This window comes from Cnephaeus nilssonii (assembly GCF_951640355.1).
Source record: "Cnephaeus nilssonii genome assembly, chromosome: 12".
In the NCBI taxonomy this organism is placed as follows: domain Eukaryota; kingdom Metazoa; phylum Chordata; class Mammalia; order Chiroptera; family Vespertilionidae; genus Cnephaeus; species Cnephaeus nilssonii.
Window position 1 is genome coordinate 47344963 of NC_137083.1, and position 20668 is coordinate 47365630.

At 41.4% G+C, this 20668-nt stretch overlaps 1 protein-coding gene across 2 annotated transcripts in view; it reads right to left on the bottom strand.

Annotated features, from left to right (window-relative positions):
* The window catches only part of CUL1 (cullin 1), a 97355-nt gene that overhangs the window by 19528 nt on the left and 57159 nt on the right, over positions 1-20668 (bottom strand). For both annotated transcript variants that reach the window (XM_079785620.1, XM_079785621.1), the window contains 4 exons: positions 20473-20563; positions 19606-19769; positions 13452-13614; positions 12457-12587 (listed from right to left, as the gene is read on the bottom strand). In XM_079785620.1, the coding sequence (XP_079641746.1) occupies positions 12457-12587; positions 13452-13614; positions 19606-19769; positions 20473-20563 (549 nt within the window). The remainder of the gene's footprint in view (positions 1-12456; positions 12588-13451; positions 13615-19605; positions 19770-20472; positions 20564-20668) is intronic.

Here is a 20668-nt window from a genome sequence, read left to right on the forward strand (position 1 = left end):
GCATATTTGTCTATTATTAGGTAGGATTACCTTTATTCCACACTTCCACTAAAAGGATGAAGCCTCACAGAACTCACCTCCTATCTGATGCTATTTTAAACAACGAAGTGCACATGGCACATGAAGAGGTCTGTGGGCCTGGTCCCCTGAGAGCTGGCAGGTCTCAGAGCAGACTCTGAAGATCACTGGGAACCCTAATAATATCCTAACACAGCCAGAAGAGGTATGTCAAGGTGCAACAGGCTTGAGGGCATTTCAGGCCTGTAAGTTGGTGCTCTCCAATGACAGATCTGACCATTCCTTGGAAACCTGCTGTCACCCAGAGCCACCTGAGGCGCCACTCCTCCTGTCCAGCCAGGACTGAACAAAGCTCCGTTACAAAGGAGCTTTAAGAGAGTTCCGAGGACGGTCAGTCACCATCACAGAGCACCACAGGACACGGGCCTTGCTCGATGCGGATGGCCTTCCCTCGAGGCCACTCTACTTCGAGGAGGAAAGAGAAAGAAATGAAACCTCACTGATTAACAAAAATACAACATGCAATTCTTTGGGGGTGGCACACACTTTTCCCCATAAGCACTAGCACTTGGTCTTTGGCGTAACATTATCTCCGTACAAAACAGAGCAGAATTTCAGAGAAAGAACCACCACAAATCATCAACTGCAGAGAAAACGGGTAACAATCTGCAGGCATACACATTACACACTTTGACAATGACCTGTGGAAGTTTTAACCTGGGTTGGCTTTCCATCACTCAGTGTGTTTCTGAGCCGTTCCCCCAATTGCCAGCCTGTATGCAATAGGGAATAAAATTAATTGACTTTGATATTAACTAATGGAAAAAACCCCACACCAAACTGGCAGATAAATGAGAGGGCTCAAATACTAATACAGTCAAACTTTGATTCTCGAACGTCTCCCATCTCAAACAATTCACTTCTCAACCTGACAACCCTTTCATCATGCTGATAGCTATATGATCAGTCACAAGTCTCTCCGGCAACAAAGGAGCATGAGTCAGTTTACCGCTGTTAAAAACCTCAGGATATTGTGCTGTGAATATTATTAAATTTTTATTTTTACTGTACATTTCCTTTCCTTTTTATTAAATTTTCATTTAAATTTCATGTCCTTTTTGTTTGTAAAGTGCTTATTTATAGGTTAAACAGTACATTAGACGTGTACTGTATATAAGAAAGTTTAAAACGGAATCATTTGGGGGTCTGGAATGGATTAATTCAATTTACATTATTTGTAATGAGAAAAAGTGATCCGGCTTTCGAACAGCCATGTGGAACGAAGTAAGTTTAAGAAACGAGGTTCCACTGTAAAATATTCCCCCATTTTCTTATGGGCCTTTCTACTCCATCATCCAACCTCTTTCTATCTGCAAAAAACAGCCGTTTTTCTGACTGAGAGTGACTTAAAGTTTAAAATACCAAGACAAAAACCTAACAATTTTCCCACCTCTTTCTATTCTCATCCTTTTATCCTCTGTCCACGAGCTACTTTTTACTTCAATAATTTATATTCATCTTGTGATCACAGCTTAGTCTCAGACTATAATTAATAAATCTTTAAATTGATCTCTACTTGTGGATTCTGATAAACTTCTACAAATTCCTGGTCTCAGTCATGTAACTTTGGGCTTTTATTTCTGCCCTTGCCCCATCCCACCCTGGTTATCCCCTGCGTTCTGGCTCAGACAGACGTCACCCTTTGGTATTACTCTATATGTGCTGAGCTCTAAGTTGACCACACACTGAGTGATCAGAGGTGAAAACACTAAACTTTTTTTAAAAATTGATTTCAGAGAGGAAAAGAGAAGGAAGGAGAGATAGAAACATCCATGATGAGAGAGAATCATTGATTCGTTGCCTCCTGCACCCCCCCTACTTACTGGGGATCGAGCCTGCAAGCCGTGCATGTGCCCCTGACCAGAATTGAATCCAGGACGCTTCAGTCCACAGGCTAACGCTCTATCCACTGAGCCAAACCAGCTAGGGCTGAAAAGTGGAACTAAGTTAGACTTGCCAGGAAAAACTGTGACTTCTCTAAGAGGAAGAATGATGTCTCAGAAGTGTGCTCAGGAAGAGGAGCACTGCACACAGGAGGGAAGAGGGTGGCTGCTGTCCTAGCCGGCTTGGCTCAGTGGATAGAGCGTAGGCCTGCGGACTGAAGGGTCCCAGGTTCGATTCTGGCCAAGAGCACATGCCTGGGTTGTGGGCTCGATCCCCAGTAGGGGGTGTGCAGGAGGCAGCCAATCAATGATTCTCTCTCATCATTGATGTTTCTATCTCTCTCTCCTCCCTTCCTCTCTAAAATAAATATATATTTTTAAAAAAAGAAAAAAAAAAAGAGGGCCGCTGCTTATCTCAACAGGGTCCGATGGTGAGACACCAGGTCAGGGGGAGTCTCTGGTCTTGAGCCAAGCAGGGGCCAGCTCAGGACTTAAAAATATATGGCAAAGATTAACCCCAAATTTAGTCTGATGTGGGTATAAAGTCAGATTTGGACAGGCAGCGGCTCCCATAATGGGCTTGCTTGTGAAAGGGTTAAATATCTGTGTTTTCCGATGGTCTTAGGCTCTACAACAGCGGTTCACCTAAGACCATCGGAAAACACAGATATTTACATTACGATTCATAACACTAGCAAAATTACAGTTATGAAGTAGCAACGAAAATAATTTTATGGTTGGGGGGTTGGGGGTCACCACAACATGAGGAACTGTATTAAAGGGTCGCGGCATTAGAAAGGTTGAGAACCACTGGGTTAAAGTCTTCCCCACAGATGAAAGAAAAAAGGGTTTATCCTGACTATAAATATGAAACAATGAACCTTTTCATAGCCTGATCATCCTAGACTAAAAATGAACACCTGTGTGCTTTTTCTTCTCGAGAAAATGATCATTCTTTCCACTCCATGGCAAGACAGAAAACAAACTCACCAGTTTAGCTCTCTGCCTTCTGAACTGGTTACACATTAGCTTCCACTCGTTCTTTGTGTAGTCATTAGTCTGAGTTGCGTACAAAACGGCTTCTTTTACCCTCAAGCAGCTCCTTCCCTTTCTGCCTCTTTCCCTTTTCTATATCCACTGCATCCAAACTGGCAACTTCTTTTAAAAAAATGTCTTATTGTGAAAATTTTTCAAACATATTCAAAATAAAAAATAGTAAAATCAACCCCACACAGTCTGGGGTTTTCTCACCCCAGCCTCTTCATACAAGTTAAGATTTTATGGGTGTGTATTTCATCTCCTGTCACCAAGGCCGAGTTAATGCCAACGTGAGGTTCCCTTGCTGATTTTAGCACTGCAGCACAGCATGAGTAATCTCCCTTATTACCATCCACAGAATGGTTAAAATCAGACTAAGTTATTTACACGGTTTACTCCGAAAGAGAAAGGAAACCTTGGATGTACAAATCTGCCAGAAGCACCCAGTCCTGCTGTTACTCTGTTCATGTAAGTTCACATAAAATCGAGCTATTTTTTTAAAATATATTTTTATTGATTTCAGAGAGGAAGGGAAAGGAAGAGATAGAAACACCGATGAGAGAGAATCATTGATCAGTTGCCTCCTGCATGCCCCCTACTGGGGATTGAGCCTGCAACCCAGGCACATGCCCTGGACCGGAATCAAACCCCGGACCCTTCAGTCGGTAGGCCAATGCTCTATCCACTGAGCCAAACCGGCCAGGACACAATTGAGCTTTTACAATGATTTCTAACTCAACTTCTCAATCCAAACCACAGAACTTTTCCCTAATGCTGATAATGGCCTAGATTCACCACTTAGTCTTCTACTAGAAACTACGTTGGTCAGAGCTACCCAATTTTACTTTTGCCTGTGAACTCTCCTTTTCAGGTGCTTCCTTTTATAAGCACCAGCTTTCCCAAGTTCTGAAAGCCACAGCCCCAGTAGCTCCTGAGATGCCCCTCCCAAGCTGGCACCCAATTTCTCTCAAAGCTGCAAATAAACTCCTTTGTTCCCTGTCTCTGAAGCCTAGCACCCCCACTGTTAGACCAACAGCCTCCTGGACATCCAAGCGTCCACAAGCCCACACCTGCTGATGTCGGCTTACATCTCAGTCCCCAGTAAACCTGGGACACTAAATCAAGATGCGGTTTCATGTTCCCATGAAGACAGAGAGTGATGGAGCACCTGTAACCTGATTTATGTTTATTCATGCAGCTCTCTGTAGGGAAGTATGACAACCCCCATTGCTGTGGAATTGTGTGTTAATTAAAAATTCAATATGGAATCAAGTGTGTCACCGAGCACTCATTAGCAAGTACTTACAAGTCTGCATTATTTGGCTGTTCCTGAGCTTTATTTTGGCATTCTGCTATAAGGGATGTCATGGAAATTATAAAGCCATCCCATGATCCGATGCCATATTTACTTGTACGTGCAGCGCTGGTGACTGTCCGCATTACTGGGGAAAATATCCTGTTCTGAATCCAGGAATCCATTCCTGAGCTCCAGGCCACTCTTTGTGACCACTGTGAGTCGCAGAGCTGACTGTCCTCCAATGGCAAGGTCTTTTACCAACTGGTTTCTGGAGGTGCATCTGTGACCCGCCACTAAGGAGCACCAGACTCCCCCCAAGCATTTCAAACACTACTTCACACTTAGCTTTGCTTATTTCCTATCACTTTTGCTACGCTCTAATTTATTTCACCTTTCCCGCTATCTTTTATATATTGTATATGCCGCCCTCATTCCTGCTGGGAACAATGAGGAGTATAATTAAAACCTAAGTATACTGAGACACTACTAGTATTCTGTACATGGCATTGTGTGGAGTCCTGAGGACACAAAGATGGATGAAGCCATCCCTATAGAGGACTCTTACACAGACATCAGACATATAGTGTGAATGTCACACAAATAGTCTAACATGCTATTATTTCAAAGGGGTGATAGAGAAAGGTTATATGGAAGAAATGGCAGTTAAGCTGGATTCTGAAAGATAAATAGGTATGTAACAGTTAGAAAAAAGGACGGTGTCTAAGCAGAGAAAAAATGGTAGGCACAGAGGTTTTTTTGTTGTTTTTTAAAAAATATATTTTTTATTGATTTTTTACAGAGAGGAGAGGGATAGAGAGTTAGAAACATCGACCAGCTGCCTCCTGCACACTCCCTACTGGGGATGTGCCCGCAACCAAGGTACATGCCCTTGACCGGAATCGAACCTGGGACCCTTCAGTCTGCAGGCCGACGCTCTATCCACCGAGCCAAACCAGTTAGGGCCAGAGGTTTATTTTTAAAACAGTGAGGATCCATCCGTTTAGGTGAGGGAGATGATGTGGATAAAGAGTAATGGAGCCCTGGCCGGATGGCCTGGTTGGTTGGCGCATTGTCTCGTATACCAAAAGGATGCAGGTTCGATTCCCAGTCAGGGCACATACCTAGGCTGCAGGTTTGATCCCCAGTCACGGCATTTATGGGAGGTACCTTATTGATGCTTCTCTCTCTCTGCCTCCCTCCCTCCCTAAAATCAATAAACATATCCTCAGATGAAGAGTAAATAAGTAAATAAATGAGGGACTGAGGACAAAACTGGAGAGGAGGTGGTGGCCACATGGCAGCTGTCTCCCCTTCAACACCACCATCATCATCAATGCACACTTGTGTGGGACGCTGCAAGAGGCAGGAGCACCGTGCAGGCCACATGACAACAGGTGGTGCTAGGGGCACCGGGAGCTAACAGTTCTACTGGAACAAGAAGCTGATCAAAATGAGGCAACTTAGAGGACAGTTTTGTTTAATATTGTAGTTCTAATATGTCATCGTAGGGAAGAGGTTGTATTTTACCTAATTTAAAACAAATGAATATGGAATAAAATTGTTAATGCATTAAGTAGCATTTTTGAAAGATTAAACTGCTCAGTGTTATGAGGAATAAACAGGAACGGGAGAGATGAAAGACCATTAGCGAGATGAAGTAATGGGGCCCAGCCTGAGGTGGCAGCTTTGGGACTGGAAAGAAAATGCTCAGAGAGCGAGGAAATGCCATGTCTACACTCTGACTGCTCAGAAAGGACAGATTTGAGACAAGTCGCTACTGCGGCAGGTGATAGGCAGGCTGCCTCCTGGTTTGAGAGAATTCTGACTGGTATCCAGACTCAGTAGGAAATTATCCTATATTAGATTATTAATGTTGCTACAGGCCAAGGAGAAAGCGGGGGGGAGGGAGGAACATCCTACCCAGTTGCCACCTTTGTGCTGACAATCAGAGGAAGGAAGACTTGTATTTAAAATGAATCAGTCACCTAAATACAGCCAACTGGAAATGAGGTCATGGGGATTCGATGAGAGGCATTTTAATGGAGAATTCTTCACATGAAGGAATGCTATAAGTGCTTGTTGAATGAATGAAAGTAATGATTTCAATTTTATCTGTAACATTTGTTGGCCCTCTTAGTTGCAACACTAGCCGGCATCATGCAACTAGTTATTTTGGGAGATTATACACACACACACACACACACACACACACACACACACACACACACCCTCCTATATAATAAAGAGGTAATATGCAAATTGATTGTCACTCCAACACACAAGATGGCCACCCCCATGTGGTCGATGATGGCCACCACAAGATGGCCGGCAGAGGAGGGCAGTTGGGGGTGACCAGGCCGGCAGGGGAGGGCAGTTAGGGGCAATCAGGCTGGCAGGGGAGCAGTTAGGCGTCGATCAGGTTGGCAGGGGAGTGGTTAGGGGGTGATCAGGCTGGCAGGCAAAAGCAATAAGGGGCATTCAGGTGGGCAGGCAGGCGAGCAGTTGGGAGCCAGCAATCCTGGATTGTGAGAGGGGTCCCAGATTGGAGAGGGTGCAGGCTGGGTTGAGGGACACACAAACCCTCCCCAATACATGAATTTCATGCACTGGGCTTCTAGTGTGTGTGTGTGTGTGTGTGTGTGTGTGTGTGTGTGTGTGTGTGTGTATATATATATATATATATATATAGAGAGAGAGAGAGAGAGAGAGAGAGAGAGAGAGAGAGAGAAAGAGAGAGAGAGAATATATGCAAATTAGGCCGGGACACTGTAACAGGTCACGACTGGACAGGAGGAGGTTGCGCACACAGGTGAGGTCTGGAGCGGAGACGGAGACGGAGACAGAAACGGGGGGCCGGCCCGCAGCTTCTGCGGCTGAGCACAGGCCTGGAGAGGAGACGGCGGGCCCACCTCTCGCAGCAGCAGTGCTGGTCCCTCCCGGCTCCCACAGAAGCGGCGCAGCTCCCTTGCGGCTCCTGTGGGCGCCGGCAGCTCGCTTCCGGCTCCTGTGGAAGCAGTGCGGGTCCCTCCCGCGGCTCCCGTGGAAGCGGTGGGTGGCCTACTGCGCGCAATGGGCTACTAGTATATATATAAAGAGCCCTGCCTAGGGCCAGCCATACCGGTGCTTCAATTTTTTAAAGTGAGCACCTGAAGGTGTGGGCTGTACTTTCAAGATGCCCCTACGAGTCTGAAGAGGTGCACCCTCCTCCTCCATTTCAATGACGATTATTTTCCCACTATTGCCAAGGACTGAACACATCTATAGTGCTCTGGCCCATCTGTGCAAGCTCATACCTCCACAATCTGCCTTCCCAAAGAGTCTCAATGAGGAGTGAAATGTGCTGATTTACCATGCTGCCCATTCTCTGTTCAGTGCAGAAGTCACACACAGGGTAACTTGCCTATGAAACAAACTCACCCACGAAAAAGTTATTTAACTGCTCCTTTGTTCAGCTCTCACCCAGTTCTAAATCGCACCGGTGACTCTCTTCTCTGTGTACAAGGTTTCCAATGTAATATACCCACTTGTCCTGTAGCACCTCAGTGAGGCAGGAATAACTGCTACTAGGAGGGTCTGTAAAGCTGAGGGAACTCTTCCAAACACCTGGCACCTGCACAATGGTGGGCGGGAGGGACCCCACTGACCTGTGTCAGCGTCATTCAGCCTAGAAACCTCTGAACCCAAAGAGGATCCCTGATCCCAACCCAAATTCCTGGAGCCCTGAGTGGCCTGGGTGTCAGGACAGGTCCAAGAAAGAGCGGGTGTTCCAGCTCCTTGAGTGACACCTCACTGAGGAGGGCGACCACGAATTAAGTGGAGACTCCACCAAGGATTCCCCTGGGTCAGGTATTCAGGGACAGCCTTTAAGTTGTTTTAACTATGAAAAAAAAAAAAAAAAAAGCCTAAAGAATATTCTTAAGCAGATAGTGAAGTTTCTAACATAAAATATTACTTGAATCACATTACCAATTTGAAACCTGTAATAATTTCAGTCTAGGCCAGTCTAACTAATAGCAAAACTGCTTTCTAAGCAAACTGATGGTGTAAATGGAATCACAGGTCTAGATCACAAACTGTTTAGCCCTTAAAAAATCATTTAAGCAGTGTATTGTATGGCATTTAATATGCTAATTAGAAATGATTCTCATATATATGACCCAATTAGGCAAAAATTTTCAAACTTTAAAAATTATGTGCTCAGTCAGTCCCCACTAAAATTATCCTATATAATAAAGAGGTAATATGCAAATTGACCATCACTCCAACACACAAGATGGCCACCACCATGTGGACACAAGATGGCCGCCACAAGAAGGCCAGCAGGGGAGGGCAGTTGTGGGCGATCAGGCCTGCAGGGGAGGGCAGCTGGGGATGACCAGGCCTGCAGGGGAGGGCAGTTAGGGGCGACCAGGCTGGCAGGGGAGAGCAGTTAGGGGCAATCGGGCCAGCAGGGGAGCAGTTAGGAGTCGATCAGGCTAGCACAGGGGAGTGTTTAGGGGGTGATCAGGCTGGCAGGCAGGCGAGTGGTTGGCAGCCAGCAGTCCTGGATTGTGAGAGGGCAGTTGGACATCCCTTGAGGGGTCCCAGATTGGAGAGGGTGCAAGCTTGGCTGAGGGACACCCCCCCGGCCCCGTGCACGAATTTCATACACTGGGCCTCTAGTGTACAATAATTATAATGATTTTTACTAATTCAAACAATCTACTGGGCTTTTTTTCAGCATCAGTGGGTTATGGGGAAAAAATCATGGCTTGTGTCACAACGTATCTTCTACATTTTACCACAGATGTGATGAAAATTAATGCCTATTGGAAATTATAATTTAGCAGCTGTATTAATTCTTTCTTACAAGTATTTAAACACCTACTATGTGCCAGGCTAAGCACTGGGTACACATGCTCTTTCTTGAGATTCTTCAAGTTTGGAGCACTTTCCCATCATGTGAATGAAGGCAGCAGCGTAACTCAGACCTGGAGATTGTGCCAGCACCCATGCACCAGTCAGATGGCCCTGCAAACTCATGAGTCCACTGAGATTTCAGAAATAAGAGAATAAAACAAGAATTCAGGGAGAAAAAACTTCCTTTGAAGAAAATAGAGGTACTTGCTTTCATAAAGAAAAATGTTTCTTTACTAGGGAAAAAACAACAACAACAACAACAAAAAAAAAACAGTTTCATGAGTCCAACAGAAAAGGTTCATAGCCCTGGCTGGTGTGGCTCAGTGGTAGAGCATCAGCACTCACACCAAAGGGTCTCGGGTTCAATTCCTGGTCAAGGATGGGGCATTTGCAGGAGGCAACCAATTGATGTATCTTATATTAATGTTTCTACACCCCTCCCCATACACATACTTTCTCTAAGAAAAAAAAAAAATCAATTGAAAAATATCATTGGATGAGGAATAACAACAAAAAGTTCTCCTGGAAATAATAACTACAATCAATAATGTATTAAAAAAGAAATCTGACTTTTGAAAGTTAAGGCAGATGCAATACATGTTCACAATTACTTTCTATACAATTACTCTTCATGGGGAAAACCTTGTTTAGATTTTTCAATTCATGTTAATTAATGAATGACTTTTAAGTAATAAAAGTACTATTTAAAAGCTTAATTTCTAGTAAAATATAACTGCTGGTTTCTTTGTGCCGTTTCCTGCTGGCAGATGAAGTTTCCACAAATAGAAAAACAATTTTACCCAGAACCTGGACTTTTGCTTTAACTGGCTATGAAAAACTAAACATCCGATTCAAGACTCACTGACCATGTCAGCTAACTGCATCCAAATGAAAAAGAAAATTACAGTATTTGAGAATTACCAATGATTACTTCTCCTATCTAGGCCCTTACTCTGGTTTGGAAAAGACAGACATTAGAAATAATATCCCATTATTTTATGAAAACAAAAAAGCAATTTATTTTTAAACTAATTATATTCACTTAGAAAACAAGTGCCCTGAGGCCAGCCTCACATCTAATATACAACAGTTTACATGGAAAAGCACACTTGCTTCATTTATCTGAACTACTCTAATCCACATCCGAAGAAACAGACTCGGCACTGAACTCATTTCAAGGAAAGTTGGCTTTTAACTTGTCTCTGTGCCCACACAACTAAGTTGAGCTTTGATTTAGTAACTGTGAAAACACCTTACATTATTGAAACAGTATGTTCATCAAGTTAGCCCCTTCTGGATCACATGTATGTATGTGCACATGTGTGTGTATATCAAGCCCTTTAACAAGGAACACTTAGTTTGCAATAAGGAATGTCAAGATGCAAGAAAAGTTTATAAAATTAAAACTGTACACAATGGTAAAAACTATAATCATCACTACTGGGCACATGGAATTAATAACCACTTTACAACTATCTAATCTAATAATAGACAAATATGCAAATTGACCGCACCTTCGCTACGCCCAAGCCACGCCCACCAGCCAATCAGGACGAATATGCAAATTATACCAACGAAGATGGTGGCTAATTTGCATATCGCGACAGCATAGAAAAAAGCCAAGAGCTGCAGAAGGGAGCAAAGCTGCAGAGAAGCAAGCAAGCCCGGGGGAGGAGAAGGGAGGAGTGGAGGCGGGGCCGGGGGAGAAGGAAGTTGAGCAGGCGGGGCCGGGGGAGAAGGGAGGAGCGGAGGTGGGGCCAGGGGAGAAGGGAGGAGCGGAGGCGGGGCCAGGGAAGAAGGAAGGAGAGCGGGCTGGCGGAGAAGTTAGAAAAGCAGGGGGGCTGGCGGAGATCGCGGGGCGGGGGACAAGGGAGGAGAACAGGCAGGGTGGGGTAGAGTGCAGCAGGAAACCCTATTGCAGGATTTTTCCTGCAACGGGAACGCTAGTTTTATTCATAAAACCCCTTACATAGTCACTATCATTATTCCATTTCTTTTTAATCTGACAGGAAGATCCCAAAGATCCCAGTTAGTGCCGGGGGTGGGGGGAAACGGGACGGGACTGGGGTGTGTGTATGTTGGCATTTGCACCTGGACAGGCTGTCCTGGTCTGCACTCAATGGCCCCACTGCCACACCATTCATGTCCCAGGGCTAGGACTGCATTCTTAAACTTATACTAAAACCTGGAGATCTTTTTCACAAAACCCACTACTAAGCCAGTTCCTTCCCATTTTGTAAGTGTAAAATTAATTATTTCATTAACCTAGAAGAAGCGGTTTACATTCATTCCCCCTAGTAAGACACAGATATGACAAAGAGTGAGGCAGCAACCCCCATAATTAAAAATGGAAAAGGAAGCCCAGTTGGTGTGGCTCAGTGGTTGAGCTGTTTCCCATACACTAAGAGGTCACTGATTCGATTACTGGGCACGGCAAATCCCTAGTAGAGGGTGTGTGTGGGGCAGCCGACAGCTCAGTGATGTTTCTATCTCTCTCTTGCTTCTTCTCTCTCTAAAAAATAAAATCAATAAAAACATACTTTTTAAAAAAAGTGGAAAAGGAGTCTTCCAAAGACAGCAGGGACATAGAAAAATTTAAAAACATATTAAAAAAAAAAGCAGTATGGTAAAAAATAAACACAATAAAATCAGAGAGATGAAAAGTTATCTGATACAGACATAGCACTATATTCTAGAAACTTTTCTCCATTAGTTCTCCCAAACACTATTAAAGTTCACAATAGGGACAAAACTGAAGACAACATACCTGTCTCAGAAATAGATACTTCCTATGTAACATTATTACTTGAATTATAAGGCAATCTAGAAGGAATACTCTATGCACCTCCTGCGGCGGGGTAAGTGGAGGAGAAATGCTATACATTTCTGGGCCTTTCCAGGACAAACAGCCCTGTGACCCTCAACTGGAGAGCAGTTCTCAGGTCAAAGTTCCTGAAAGGCACAGCCTGCGGCCTGTGAGTGACAGAGCCTGTTCTTTCTATGAAAGAATCTTCTGTGTATAGAATGTAATAGTGAGAAGACATAAAGGGAAAAAATACATAAAGAAATGACATCCTTAATGCCTAAAAAGCGCCAGAGAAGAGTTTCTGGAGGCGTTTACTACATACGTGTTGTGAACCGTCTTTAAAAAGCCACACGAGGTTCTCTCTGGGAGTCTAGTGAACGAAGACACTACACACACCTGCAGTTCACACGTGGAGACGCGTAGGCCCAACTGCAGTTCCGTTAAATAGTACTTACATTTAAAGCAGCTTCTCCACATTTTTCAATTGCTGCAAGACCCTGATTATGAATATGTGTCTCCAAAAGTTTTTTCAATTCTCCTAGGCCGTCCTGGATTCGAGATACAAGATTATACATGCGACCCAAATCTGAAAGAAGAAGGCACCACCTTTATGCACCGAGGCAAACTCTGCATATCCACCCCACTAAGTATGTGTTTATACTGAGATGTACAATACCCTGAAATAAGATAACCATATTTTAGACTTAATTACAATAAAATATTTTGTATTTAACATATGCATATTTAGCTAGCAGTAACAATGAAGTCATGCTTTTATAAGAGTTTTATTTCCCCCTTACCATAAGAATCCACTAACATAATAGAAAAAAAATCTTTTTGTCAGGAAACATCTGATGCTTCCTAAGCACTGAAATAAAATTTATGCCTAGCACATAATAGGCACTCACACATTTGTTGTACAAAATGAATAATTTAAGGAGATACAAATATCCATCTCAACTATATAAACAAATGAGTCACAAAAGGGCCCCAAAATTCCTCATTTATTGTATGTATGGTATATGGTTAGTTTATGACAGCCAAAGAAGAAAAATCCCAAATCCCCAAATCAATCTTTTACTGAGCTCCTAACACATCCCAGTAAAATATGGGAGGGATAAGAAAAAGGCAGAACAATCAATCACCTTTTCATCTTGAAGAATTTTCAAAAGAAAAATATTCAAGAAGAAAGTGGGGGTGATATCATTTAATGCTAAAGTTGTAGAACAAGCTATATTTCAAATTAAACATGAAAAGATGCTCTTCCCCAAGCCATACCCAAAACACTCTCCAGAGGTCCACAATCAATACACAAAAAGGTAGACACTCATACATTAATCTTTTAAAAACTGACTGATGGTTGTAACGCTTTAACTCTGAGTCAAGAATTCCACTTTCAAAACCACAGATCGTAATAAGCATGTACAGGTTTGGAGTCGCAGAGGCTCACCTTCATTTTTGTCAGCATCCAGCAAGTTCTGAAACTCTGTGTGGAAAATCTCCAGGTGCTTCTCGATGAGCACCTGCTCGCACTTCCTTGCTAGCTCGTCCTGAGTGCTTTCGTGAAGGTAGACCTGCACTCTCCGTTGCTCCTCGAGCAGACGGGCCTCTGCCTGGAGGAGTTAATTCAAGTGATAGGTCTGATTTCTTTTTTATTTTAAACTATTACATGGAAAACAGCAAATTAAAACTCATAAACATACTCTAATAAAATACTATCTAAAAAAGGGGGGAGAGGTATTTTGATTTTAGGATGAATCCCAGCCATATTTAAGGGGTCACTGATGTGTTCAATTTTCTCTGCAATATAACATTTCCCCTTCAAACTCCTCTTTTAATGACTTAATGAGGTTATAATGATCCATTTTCTTCCTTTTATGTGTGGCATTTCACTTTTGGGGTTAAAACCTCTATTTGACACTGAGAAACCTATAGATGCTTCCTATATGTAGAACACCAAGAACCACTACTTTTGACTGGAAGCTACTTGGAGTAGAAATGACCACATGGAAATAATTATTAGTAATAACATATATTTTTTTAAATTTTAAGACAAACATTATGGCCAATCTCTGGCCAATCATTAAATTTATGCACCTCTGAAATCTACTGGATTATTTATGAGTCTCAATTTCTCACATTGCCCTTCAAAAAGAAAAACACACACAAAGATACAATTTAACAGAATAGCAAAATTAATCAAAGTAATAAATTTTACAATACATCATACCAAAAATATGTGTGGTGTAAGGTTTCACAGAAGAACTACTAAATTACCAAAGCAAAAAAGATATTTTAATGATAATCTGAAATTATTCAGGTGATCTGAAATAAGAGAGACAAAAACTGTATTTTGTACTATAAGAATGTCAATACTCCCCCAAATGATTTTTAAATTTGGCATAATTTTGGAGAACTCTGGAAAAATTCAACACCCAAGAGCCAAGAATACATAAAATAAAATAAAAAAACGATTAGAACTTGCAACTGTCAAGACTTAATAACAATGAGACAACTGTTTAAACTACAGAAGTTAGATCCATGTACATTCTAAATAGTTAATTGTGAACAATAAACTTGAAAAGTATCTGTAGTATGTATCAAAGGTCAATATCCTTAATATATCCTTAATATATAATGATCTCTGAAAAAGATCATTATATCTAAATGTTCCCTATTCTAAAAAATCAATGAGTATAGCCAAATAAAAACATGGGAAAGGAAAAGGAAGAAACAATTTACAAATGAAGAAATAAAAAAACTTCAAGTTTCTAATAAGAGCTAATTAGTTAAATTATAGCATATTTGGTTAATGAAATACTATTTTTCAGTAAAATAAACATAAAAATAATGCTAATATAACAGATCATTATTGAAAAAAAGAGGTTATAAAAAACCTGACAGCATTATCCCAATTTGACTTAGTATTCATATTTAGTAATAGCGTCCCAGGCTTATACGTTTGTTTTACTTATACAGTATTTCCCAAAAAGTCTATAGTTAATGTGTATTTTTTTCTGATTACAAAGTTCTTTTAAAAAAACAGTAAGAGATCTTTATGTGCTTGAACTCAGAAGTTCTACATTAAGAACCTGCTGCTTCCTATCTAATGTTTCATTAAGCCGGATACATGAAGAGCTAAAGCTGATGAAATACAGGACATGTAAACCCCAAAGTGCCACTTTTTCTGTTTTAAGTTAAATCATTTCCTGGAAAAACAATCACTTTGGGCAGCAAAAATTCATCTCTTAAAAACTTTGCCTTCTCCGGCAGCAACCTTTTATCCCTTCCCAAACAGGGCTGATTTACTCTGGGGGCATAGGCTCCCCACCTCTTGGTCTACAAAGTGGAAGGATTCTATAGAGCCTTCCTGCAGCAGCCCAGAGGGAAGGGAACCGTAACTGGTACCTAAGGGGCCTCAGCAATCATTTATTTTATACACAACTAAAGAAACCAAGGGCCTAGGTGTTATACTGTTGTAGTATTAGATTTCAGGCAGGACATTCTTTGTTGATTTTAAGTCAAGCTCTTGATTGTCACTGTACTTGGAGGAAAGTATATTAGAATACCAAGATCAAATTCAAAATGACTAAATATAACTATCCTGTCCCTAATAATTCTATTAGAATCAGTTTGCAGTAAAAACAACAACAACAACAAAAAGGTAAGGCAGCAATTTTCAATCCATGTGCTGTAAAATTTTAAAAACATGCAATACTTGCCCGCCGGCATAGCTCATTGGTTTGAGCGTCAACCTATGAACCAGGAGGCCACAGTTCAATTACCGGTCAGGGGACATGCCTAGGTTGCAGGCTCGACCCCAGTGGGTGTGTATGCAGGAAGCAGCCTATCAGTGATTCTTATCATTGATGTTTCTATCTCTCTCTCCCTATTCCTTCCTCTCTGAAATCAATAAAAATATATTTAAACAAACCTACCAACAAACAAAAAACAACAACACGCAATACTTGACTATTTAGTCAAGGAGACCAACCTCTTTTCCCTTTGATTGTCAAATTTTAAAAAATGACAACAACCAACACAAAGATAACTGCCTGGTGTGAATGAGTCAAAATTATAGCTATTTTATTGTGTCAGATCAGCAAAAAATGTATTTTTTTTTTTTGGCGTCCTGCAGAATCTTAATAATTAGTATATGTGTGCCATGAGATGAAAAAGGTTGAAAATCGCTGAAGATGTAATTTATTTTTAAAGTTTTTAAAAATGACATTAGAAACCTAGAGTAGTCAGAGATATTTTTGTAGCTCAGATTAGTCTCAGTGACAAGACTGCAAGATACATTAAAATACTAATGTGGCGCCCTAGCCGGTTTGGCTCAGTGGATAGAATGTTGGCCTGTGGACTGAAAGGTCCCAGATTCAATTCTGGTCAAGGGCACATGCCTGGGTTGCGGGCTCGATCCCCAATAGGGGGCGTGGAGACAGCCGATCAATGATTCTTTCTTATCATCACTGATGTTTCTCTCTTGCTCCCTCTCCCTTCCTCTCTGAAATAATATATATGTGTAATACACACATACACACACACACACACACACACACTGATGTGGCTCAGGGTTGCTCCTTCATTGAAGCCTCCTTAGAAAGAGAAGCCAAAGATCCTCCAGACCTTCCACTCATAACACAGAAAAGGGGACAGAGACCCCCAGAGTATGTGGACATGCAGTCCAATTTGGCTGCTGAAAGCAGAATACGAATTTCTCGATATTCATGCTTTATCTCAGTACTGTTCATTAGTTTTATATTCTATTTCCTGATAGCACGTTGTAATATAAACATAATTCCACCTTAAGTCACTGAATAAAATGGGCCATCTTTATCCTGTGGTATTGCACACACCCAGACATATGGAGATTTTGATCAATGCACAGGTATAGTAACAAACACATCATGCTTTGCTGTTTGCCAAATATAACGTGTATATCTGCAATAGCTTATTATTCCCATTTTACAGATGAAGAATCTGAGAAACAGAAGATTAAGGTCAATTCCCTAGTAAATGGTGGAGTGGGGATTTAAAATTAGACTTATAGCCCAGTTTTGAGATGCAAGGATATGTGTGGGTAAGAGCAGGACTGTTTGCATGGTTAATTCCAACTTTACGCTCATAGATTCTATGCGTAAGGACTTCCTGAATGTGATGGAAATCATGTTTGATAAGATCCAATCGATTTGGACCAAACCTTTAACCCTCTAGAAAGAAATCCACTCTAAGAAAACCTGGAAGGCAGGCCCATACTGGGTTGAAACACCCAGGCCATTACAAATCTTTGCTCTTCACCTTGCCATTGGTTCCATGCCTAGTTTTATTTTATTTTTTTTAATTATATTTTAAAAATATATTTCTTTATTGATTTCAGAGAGGAAGGGAGAAGGAGAGATAGAAACATCAATGATGAGAGAGAATCACTGATTGGCTGCCTCCTGCACACCCCAACTGGGGATCAAGCCTGCAACCCAGGCATGTGCCCTGGGCTGGAATTGAACCTGGGACCATTCAGTCCACAGGATGATGCTCTATCCACTGAGCCAAGATGGCTAGGGCCCATGCCTAATTTTAAAAACGAACTGCCTCCCTAGCCAGTCCGGCTCAGTGGATAGCGCGTTGGCCTGCGAACTGAAGGGTCCCGGGTTCGATTCTGGTCAAGGCATGTACCTTGGTTGCAAGCCTGCTCCCTGGCCCTGTTCGGGATGTGTGTGGGAGGCAACCAGTCAATGTGCCTCTCTCACACCGATATTTCTCTCTCCGTGTCTATTACTCTCCCTCACACTCTCTCCAAAAAAAAATCAATGAAAGAATATCCTTGGGTAAGGATTAACAAAGGCCCTGCTTGGGGCGTGCTTATGGTCTTAAAAAGCTGATTTCCTTGCACCAGGATACTACACTTCTCCTCAGGGCGGGTGCTGGTAGGACCTCGGTCCACATCAAAGTTCATGGAAAGAACAGGGCTCACCCACTGTTGTGGATGTGCACCTTGAGTAATAAATAAATGGCCCCATTTTTAAAACATGCACCATTTTAAAAGACTCACCATAAATAGTGGAGTTCCATAAAAGATGTATTTATAAAAAATACACTGCCAAACTAAAATGAAATAACAGGCAATGCTAAGATTCAAAACAGCTTATGTTTCAAAAGTCTATTTGCAGGCAGCTGTTTGAAACTCTGGACAAGCTGGTTAGGTTCCAGGTCAGCATACAAAATCTGACTTAACCCACAAATATAAACAAAGAACTATTACAATTCCAAGTACAATACTTTTGAAGAGTTCTGTTTTTGTTAGGTTGTGAGATATCAGAAATTTGTTAAGGACTTTCAATGTCAGACTTCTCAGGCCCACTTATAATCACAACCCTATAGGAAATACACTGAGAACATCACAAACTAGTGGGCAGGGCTTCATGAGGGAGCTTCTGGTCTTATTAAGGTGCCTTACTAGCTTTCTATCTCAGTTTGCAGAAAAATTGCTTCTGTAGTCCACGTGCTCTCCCAGGAAAAGAGCACCAGGGGCAAAGCACACAGCAGACACCATTGGCCTCTGATTCCCTGGAAATCTCCTTGTACATCTCGTACATATCGGTGGAGCCAACCCCTGCCCTTAAGTCAAGTCTGACTGGAACACAGCCACACCCATTTGTGTAGAAGTTGCCATGGCTGCTTTCCCACCACAGTATCAGAGCTGAACAGCTGCATGGAGACCACAAGTTGCACAAAGTCTAAAACATTTACTATGTGGCCCTTTGCAGAAAGTTCGCTAACTCTGGACCTGGGTCACTCCTCACAATGTCAATCTAAGATACCTGGATCACCCAGAAAGAGAACAAGGAACAATCACACTAGAACTTCATCATAACCTCACTTGGTACAGAAATGGCTCATGATGCAGGCCCATTCTGACCTCCTGCACAAGAATTGGGTTCCATGGTATTAGGAGAGTCTCTCCTCTAACACAGATTGGAAGCCTGTGTCGCAGATTATTAGGGGATTTTTTTAAAAAAATTTTTTTTATTGATTTCAGAGGGGAAGAGAGAGAAAGATAGAGATAGAAACATCAATGATGAGAGAATCATTGATCGGCTGCCTCCTGCACACCCCCTACTGGGGATTGAGTCCGCAACCCGAGCATGTGCCCTTGACTGGAATTGAACCCGGGACCCTCCCGTCCGCAGGCTGAGGCTCTATCCACTGAGCCAAACAAGCTAGGGCTAGGGGATATTTTATAAACCAAAAAGCAAAGCTTAAAGTCTGCAAATTTGAGACTGTTTGTTTAAAACTTATTTTCTCTCAACCTGGTGAGACTGTGGTTCCCACTAATGTCGAGATACATTCTAGGAGAGACAGTGCAAAACATACAAGTCATATAGTTATTATGCTTCTCTCTTTAGAACAGTGAAGACAGCACTGAGTTGTGATTATTAAACTAATTTACAATAGCTCCTAGACCAATCAGAAGCATTTGCACCTGCTATAGACACACAGTCACACTGCCCAGGAATTGCACATAACATACACTAAAGAGAAGAATTCCTCTGACAGCAGTAATTTTCATTGAAGGACACTTAAGGTATGGTATTGAAGCTCACCTTTTTCATGTATTCAGTAACTGGGTTCTGCTGCAAGAATTCAGTACTCTCTCTGGTATAAAATCTCTCTGTATCAGCCAAAAACTGAGACTCAAAGGATTCTTTATACACTGTTAACGTAGGGCCCTTCGCAAATGCATCATCTTCATTCAGCCCCAATTCCACTAGAAAGAAATATGAAGTATATTTCAATTACCCTATTTTTTATATTTTACAGAATATACTTAGGTGTAACATCCAGTTTAAGTTATGCTTAAAAGGTAAGTGTGAAATGGCAGGACATAAAGTCTGTTATTCACTAGTATTAAAGTACACTGTTTCCATAAAATAAAAAATGAAAAACAATACAGACATACAAAAGGAAGTAATTCTGACCAATGGCCAGACATGCTTCAAAGTTATCATGAAGCTTCTTTGGAAAACTTTTATATTTCCTGACAGTGTAGAAATAATAAAAATGACTAATTTTAAATTTTAAAAAATACAATGCTACCCACATTTTAAAAACACTGTATTACTTTGCTGGTTTTTCCATCTAAATTTTCCAAGCTGATATAAATTTCTGGTTATAATTGAGCTCCATTAATGACACTGTCATATAATATACCCAGTAATTCAGCATGAGACCAGAAAGAAAATAATTCAAATGTCTATTACATCAAATTTTCCTTAAGGTACAAGGACCAAACAATTTTATGATGGGTAATATCAAATAGAATCACACTGACTTCAAGAGAATTATAAGTACCCTTGTAAATGCTACCTGTATTCTTGATAATAAAATATTTTAAAATGAATCTGTTGGAGTACTGTTATAACTGACATTTGATATGACAACATTGAATAAATTAAAGGAAAACTGTTTACCATAAGACTGTACAACTCCACTAATCAGTCTTGTATTGATGGTTTCACCATTTCTTTCCTTTTCAATCAGTTTTAAAACAGCATTGGTTACCTTCAGAAAGGACATAGGAAAAAGATGTGTAGATTACAGGCTACAGTATGTATTGTATTATTACATATCTTTTAAACATTTAAATCCATTAAACAATGTGAGATG